At 41.0% G+C, this 7,623-nt stretch overlaps 1 protein-coding gene across 5 annotated transcripts in view; it reads right to left on the bottom strand.

The window, feature by feature from the left end:
- Positions 1 to 7,623, bottom strand: part of TFB1M (transcription factor B1, mitochondrial) — a 48,906-nt gene that overhangs the window by 34,829 nt on the left and 6,454 nt on the right. For all 5 annotated transcript variants that reach the window (XM_027769805.1, XM_027769807.1, XM_027769799.1 and 2 more), the window contains exon 3: positions 225 to 333. In XM_027769805.1, coding sequence (XP_027625606.1) covers positions 225 to 333 — 109 coding nt within the window. The remainder of the gene's footprint in view (positions 1 to 224; positions 334 to 7,623) is intronic.

Genomic DNA, 7,623 nt, shown 5'->3' with positions numbered 1-7,623 from the left:
TTTGTAAAGAATCTAAAACATTTGAATAATTTGGGACAAATACATTAGAATTAAGAGAAGGCAACCTTTATATTTTGCAGTAAAGATTGGTATGTACATCATCTATTTAACTGTTTAGATAACTTTGAATATAACATTTATAGTATTACCAGTATATAAAAATGAAATATTCATGATATTAAAGACTTACAAAAGGAAACTTAAAATGATCCACAGACACTTACCATCTTCCCAGGGTCTTTTGAGATTTGCTGGAAAAGCCTTTTCTATCTTAAATGTCAACACATCTCCATGAACGATTCTCAGTTTTCCAGGTGCTGCATCAGAAAGCATCTAGTTTACAAAAAAGTCAAGAAAATGAGTTCAAAATGAGTTCAAACTTTTTTTTAAATTTCCTATAGAGTGTATGTGCTTGCCAGAGATGGAGACAGAGACAGAAAGAGAGAAAGTGAGAAAACACTCTCCCCAAGGGGATGGCTATACCACAATCCCTTCCCCTCCATTTGGGATTTTGTCGTGCATGCACATGTGGCCGGCATGTTTTTCAAGTCACCAAGTCCAGGACTCAAACCATGTAGTCAGCAGGGGAAGTGGAATGCAAAGCCAGTCATTTTTCAAACGTTAATCAGCTGAAGATGTGAAGACCTCTGGCGCCATGTAGTTCTATGTAGGTTTTCTCTTATCTTCCGGGGCCTTCTCTGATTAACACATCTGGCTTCCTTTAACCGATACTGCCTTGCAGTTTCGACACACAGACAGCGAGTGTAGTCATTTGTTACTGGTGTTCTTTTAGCCTTGCAAACAGCAGCCCCAAAAGCTGCATTTCTGAATGTGCTTAAAGGTCACCATTGTATTGCCCAGATTGGGCTGCTCCCTGCAAGAAAGCACTCCTGTGGGAATGGTCATGCTGCAATCTCTTCTCCTCCATCTCTCCCACCTTTCAGGATTTGCCACACCTGGAACACACACCTGGAATATTTTTCTTTCTTCTTCTTCTTTTTTTTTTTTTTAGAGATTTTTTTTTCCTGTAGGGTGCATGCACTCGTCGGAGAGAGAGAGACAGAAAGTGAGAAATCACCCCCCATGGGGGATGGCTATGCTGCAATCCCTTCTCCTTCATTCTCCTCTTGGGCACACACGCACACAAGCCTGGCATGAGTTTAAGCCACTGGATCCGGGACTCGAACTACGGTTGATTACACGGGAGTTCAGTGACATAATCATTATGCTTATTTTCTCTCCTAATATTCTTTTCTTGCCTAAGACAACTGACAGGAAGGATGAATTACAGAAACCCAGTGAGGAGACCCTGGACCAAGTCTGACTGGTCCACTGTTGATGACTCCTGCAAAGTGTTAACACTGTGTCTTGTACATGCGTTTTTTTAGCATTTAATACATTCTTATACTCCGTAAGGACAGTGTCTGTTTCTTCTTTGTGGTGTGTGGGGTTTTTTTTCATTTTTTTTTTTTTTTAAATATAAGTGAGTTTGTACATGCACAGGGGTAGGGAGGGTAGAGAGACGGGATATTTCTGACAAGTCTCCCCATGTTACAACCCTCTGGCCCCAGCCTCCCAGTGAGCGAGGATCACGGGCATGTACCAATGTGCCCACCTATGTAAGCTGGGCCAGGAACCAAGCCCAGGTCTCTCATACAGCCTCAGGTGCCCTCCCACTTACATTGCTAAGGCGTGGCCTATTTCTTATCTATTAGGTTGTCAGGAAAGTCCTAACGATTTTACTATGCAAAAATGCATCACGTGTTTCCTGACAACCAAAACCATTCAGCCCAGTGGCTACAACAGTACACAGGAGGTGTTTAAGACATATTTAAGCAAATGACCAAATGGCATTCAGCTTTTTGTGACACTAGGAACTTCTGGTCAGTAGGACGTTGGCTACCAAAATTTGTGGGGTTAAGAAACATGCAAAGATTTATTTTGTTAATAAATCAAATGGAATTAGAAAAATAATGTTTCAGAAATACACGGTTGTAATGCCACTCTGATTTAGAGGCTAAACATTTTCTAAGTTTGGGAATCACCTAGTTTGATGTGTTTCGCCATGGTAGCATGGTATTGGTATACCTATGGATTATTTTAAAATTACCATTGTGACAGTCAGTTTGGGGTGTTAATGTGACTGGACTAAAGAACACCCACAAACCTGACAAAGCATCACTTTGGGTGTGTCTGTGGGGGTGCTTCCAGGAGAGATGAACAGGCAGGCCTGAGTGGGCTGTATGTGGAAGAGTTCCTCTCAGTGTGGGTGGAGATGACCCAGTAAACAAGGGGCCCAGAGAAGATAAAGAAGATGATCAGGTCTCTTGTGAGATATAGCAAGATGGGCTTCTGTTGCCTCAGACACAGAACTGAGGCTCCTCTGCCCCTGGACTTCTGGATTTCACCAGCAGCTCCCCGTGCCCTCAGGCTTTCAGCCTTGGACTGAGTTACATCATCCGCTTCTCTGCCTCTGAGGCATGGGGCCTTGGCCTGATCCATGCTGCCAGCATGCCAGGATCTGCAGCTCACAGGTGACCCGCTGCAGGACTTTTCGCTGCCATAACTGAGCCCATCCTCCCAAAAATGCCATCTTCTGTCTCTAGACATACCCTATTGGTTCTCTCTCCCTAAGTATCTGACTAATACAACTAGGATCTGCTAAAACTTGGTAAGTTCCAGATAATAAATCTTTGAAAATACAATAACCTCAATGTTGCAGTTAAATTAAACTAAAAATCAGAAAAGAGAGCTCTCTATGGGACATGTTCTTACCGCATAAAAATGGTGTATTTAACGATAGCATTTACCATCAATGGAGAATGCTACAATTTTTTCTATAATTATGCTTCACATAATTAAGACAAAACAAATTAGTGTACCAAAGACAAAGAGGCAGAACTAAAAGCTTATGTTACATGATGGCAATATATAGAAAGTCATTAATTAAGACTAAAACAAAATGCAATTTGGCTCTTAGGAATTTATATGCTTTGATAACCATGTTTGCAATGCTAGTTTTTCCCATACTGACAGGCAAAAATGTACAACCCTAAACAGATAAAAATACAGACTGACTTTCCTTTGCTAGGTTAACAGTTACGTTTCTAACCTATTTCATTTGGATTCCCATTCAGATTTAAGTCTCAATGACAAACCAAGGCCTTTCCATTCTTTAGAAGGTCTACCTCTTTCTTGACAACGTTGTCGACTGACCTTCCCCGCTCTGAATCTCCACTGCAGAAGCGATGAATAGTGGTGTGCACAGATTTATGGAAAGGCCCTGAAGGAAGGCCTTGGGGGAAGTGCTATACAGATGAACTGATATAGAGAATAGACAATAGCCTTCTGGACACTTAATATTCAATAATCACATGCAAAGACTTTCTAACCATCTAGCATTAAAGAGAAATATTTTCACCATCAATGAAATTTGGGAGCTGGTGGAAGGGTGGGGGAAAGAGCACTACCACAGCCCTTCAATAACCCTGGAGCACGGCACTTCGAAGCCCTGGCGGTGCTATGCCATCTGGTGCTCACAGGCACTGCTGACAGGAAGGCTGGCACTTCAGTACAGTCAGGTGGCATTTCTCCAGACCCTCTCGAACTCATCTATCATTTTATTCTAGTTTGGAACTCTATATTTTTACAAAATGAGATGTAAGTCCACTTAGGTCAAAGGCATTCATCAAATAAGGCCTCAAAAGAAGACACAGAAAACCATGAGAAGAAAAAGTAGATATATAAAATCATTAGGATTCTTAGCGCTCATGATTTGCATAATGAAACACAGAATTCCCACTCGGTTAGAAGTAATTAGACCGGTGTTCCAAGAGAGGACATTGTTTCCCCAGTATTGAGTTATGTAAAGGATACATGGAATAAAATGGACAATGCCTTTAATAAGATTCAGAAAACAAATGCAGACACACTTTTTTCTATGGCCATTTAAAAAAATTCTGTCCTCTCAGTCTTAGTGAAAACTTTTCTGTAGGGCAAGTAATTGTGGTTCCCCTGGGTAGCTTTTTTTGGTGATTTAATGCAATTGAGGAAAGGACTTAGGTAATTCTTGGATTTTATGCAAAATTATAAATTTCTCGAGAGCAATGAACTATATAAGCTATACAGCCAATTCATGGGATGGCCCTGAGGTCTGGTGGTTAAGGAAACAGATGTCACGTGGCAGAATGAGTGGTTCAATCCCAGCCCCAGCAGCTTGAAAAACACACCATGGGTGTGTGCATGTGTGTCCCAAGTCCCATTAGGATAGAGAAACGGAGGAGAAAGGATTGTGGAGTGACCACGCCCCACCAAGAGGTTCTTTTTCTTTTCTATGTCTCTTTCTGGCCAGAGTGCACACACCCTCTGGCAAAAGTGAAATAAAATAGCCATTTTGTATATTTATGTGACTTTCTCAGGGTGAGGGCCTTATGGCAGCCGGCACTCGACAGTGCTAAGCATGAATGACCCTCTTCCTAAGTCACCTCCCAATAGGACCCAAACACTGTTGAAATAATATTTGTAAAAGGGTTTGGCAAAACTATTAAGCAAACCATATGAAAAGGGAAGAATCAATAATACGGAATATGATAGGTGAAAATAAAATTATATTCTTACATAAAGTACCCAGAAAGGACTGATGCTATTACTCAAAAGGAATTTAAGGGAACCAGCAGTCAGCGTAATGGGTATGTCGCTGGACTCCCACGTAGTTGACCGCGGTTCGTGTCCCGGACCCGGTGGCTTAGAACTCATGCCAGGCGCATGTGCGTGCGTGCCCAAGATCCCGAGAGGAGAATGGAGGAGAAGGGATTGCGGCGTGACCATCCCCCAAGGGGGTGATTTCTTGCTTTCTGTCTCTAATGTCTCTCTCTGTCTGTCTGGCGAGTGCACGCGCCCTATAGCGAAAATCTCTCCAAAAAAAAAAAAAAAAAGAAATTTAAAATATTTCCAAAAAGGTTTTTTTATTTTTTCTTTTTTAAAGAGATTTTTGCTATACAGCTGTGTGCTCGCCAGAAAGGGAAAGTGAGAAATCACCCCCTAGGGGATGGCCACACAGTAATCCCTTCTCTTCTCGGCATTTTGGGCAGCATGCATTCACATGCCATCGTTTTCAGACATCCGATACCAAAAAGTACAGAAAGCCTTGTAGATCCACAAATCTCAATGAGCCTCACAGACAAGAAATGAAACCTCACCAGGGCACACTGTGATGAAGCTGCTCTAAGTCAGTGACAGGAAAGCTTTGTAGTGGCCAGAGAAAACAGAGGAACAAAGACAAGAATGATGGCAGATTTCTCATCAGAAACAATGCAAGTGAGAAGACAAGGAAGCAACATTTTTAGTACTGAAAGAAAAAAAATCACTGATATATTTTTTTTTCTAAAACAAAGGCAAAATGAATACTTTTTAGACATACAAAAGCTGAAAGGTTCATCATCAACAGGTTCACGTTACAAGAAAGGCTGAGAGAAGTCTTTGAGGTAGAAAGAAAAGGGCACTGGTTGGAGATACGCAGAGGAGTCCTGGCAATGGCAACAACATGGAAAAACATGGATGAATTTTTTTCTCATTTAAACCTCCTCAATACACCATTGACTTTTAAGACAAAAATATTGTTTAGTGTGCTTTATAACATACGATGAAGTAAAATGTATGGCAACAGCAGCACAGAGGCCTGGCAGAAGCAAGCTGGTAAGATTTGTATCTATCTAGGACATGGGATGATACTACTTGAAGACAGACTGTGATATGTTAAATGATGTACAATATAAGCCTTCAGTGAGCCACCAAAATAACAAAACGAAGAATTACGGATAATCAGCTGCATGGCAGGCTGAACAATGGTCCTCCAAACAGGTTAGCACCCTAATCTCTGAACTCTGCGACTATGTCACCTGACACGATAAATGAGATTTTCCAAATGGAACTAAGTAAAAGACCCAGAGGCCCAGCAGTGGTGGCACAGTGGCAGTACACCATTCTGCAATGCTGGAACCATATGGAAGATCAGTGTTCGATTCCGGGGTTGAACACACTGGGCGTTACATACGTGTGCCTGTGAACCTGGCTAGCTGGGCCGGCTGGAGGGAGGACTGTGGCGTGAGAAACTGTTGAGGGAGCTTCTCTTGCTCTCTCTCATAAAATAGATAAACTTTAAAAAAGGAAGTCAAAGATCTTGAGGTTATCTTGAATTGTCCAGGTAGGCCCAACATAATCACCAGGGTCCACATAAGAGAGCAGCAGAAGGATCAGAATGAACAGTAGGACTTAGAAACAAGAGGCTCATTACCTCTCTAGAAACTAGGAAGAAACAAATTCTGCCCTCAAGCCTCTAGAAGGAACTCGGCTTAGGAGTCCTTGATTTTAGACTTCTAACCCCCAGGACTATAAGAGAATATATTTTTGCCATTTCAAGTTACTCAGTTTGTAGTATTTTGTTACAAGAGCAATAGAAACTAACATACGGCATAGATCATCAGATGAGGGGGGGAAGCAAAACCTAACTATATGCTGCCTGAAGAAACTCACTTTAAACATACAGACATGAGTAGGTAAAAAGTAGGGGAAAGATACATACTGTTCTAACACTAATAAAACAAAGCTGAATGTGTATATTAAATCAGACACAGTAGATTTCAGAGGAAGCAGTATCACCAGGGATCATAAAGACAATTTCATAACAATAAAGGGGTCAAATTTATCATGAACATATAAACCTTAAATGTTTTTCACGTAATTATAGCACTTTAAAACAGATGAAACAAAAACTGATCAAACTGCTAGGAAAGACAGACAAACCCACAGTTAAACACTTGAAGATTTCAATACCCCTGTCTCAATAAATGACACAATACTTAAATAAATAATTACTAAAGATATGGAAGCCTTAAACACTAACTTGACCTGAGATTTACAGAATGCCTCATCCAATGATAGAAGCATGCATATTATTTCACCACAATCATGAGAATACTCATTTTTTCACCAGAATTTAGTGTCATTATGTGCTTAAGAAACGTTTACTGACATAGATCATATATGTGCTTTTTAAATTTGCTAGAGAGTGGAAAGAAGCAGAGAGAGAAAAAGAAGAAAAATGAGAAAGCACCCTCTATGGAAAATGGTCATGCTTGAAAAACCAGACACCAGCAGGGACAATAATTCAACTGATTATTTATAAATAAGATTATTAAAGTATCAACGCTCACTAGCATCAAGACATTCACTTTGGGGCCAGCAGGTGGCATGGTGGTTAAGATACTAGACTCCCACGTTGCCAACTACAGTTTGAACCTGGGACCTGGAGGCTTTCTCTCTCTCTGTCGCATGCACATGCACTTGTGCCCTATAGCAAATTAAAAAAATAATAAGTTAATAATTATTCTTTAAAAAAAAAAAAATCACTTCATCCTCATGACAATCCTATGAGCAAAGGGACAGAGTGTCACACTTGCTCAAGGTCCTGCAGCTAGTAGGTAAGCCCGGACAGTCTGACAGTCAAGTCAGTGGTGTTTACACAGAAGAACTACAGTAAACCATACTCCTTTCACATCAGACACGGCTTCTGACCTTTACAGCACCGTGAGAGGAAAGCCTACATGTCATCACCAGTTGCTCTTT

This window comes from Tupaia chinensis, unplaced genomic scaffold (genome assembly GCF_000334495.1).
Source record: "Tupaia chinensis unplaced genomic scaffold, TupChi_1.0 Scaffold000014_1, whole genome shotgun sequence".
Classification (NCBI taxonomy): Eukaryota; Metazoa; Chordata; class Mammalia; order Scandentia; family Tupaiidae; genus Tupaia; species Tupaia belangeri.
This window is presented reverse-complemented; position numbering and strand designations above follow the sequence as displayed.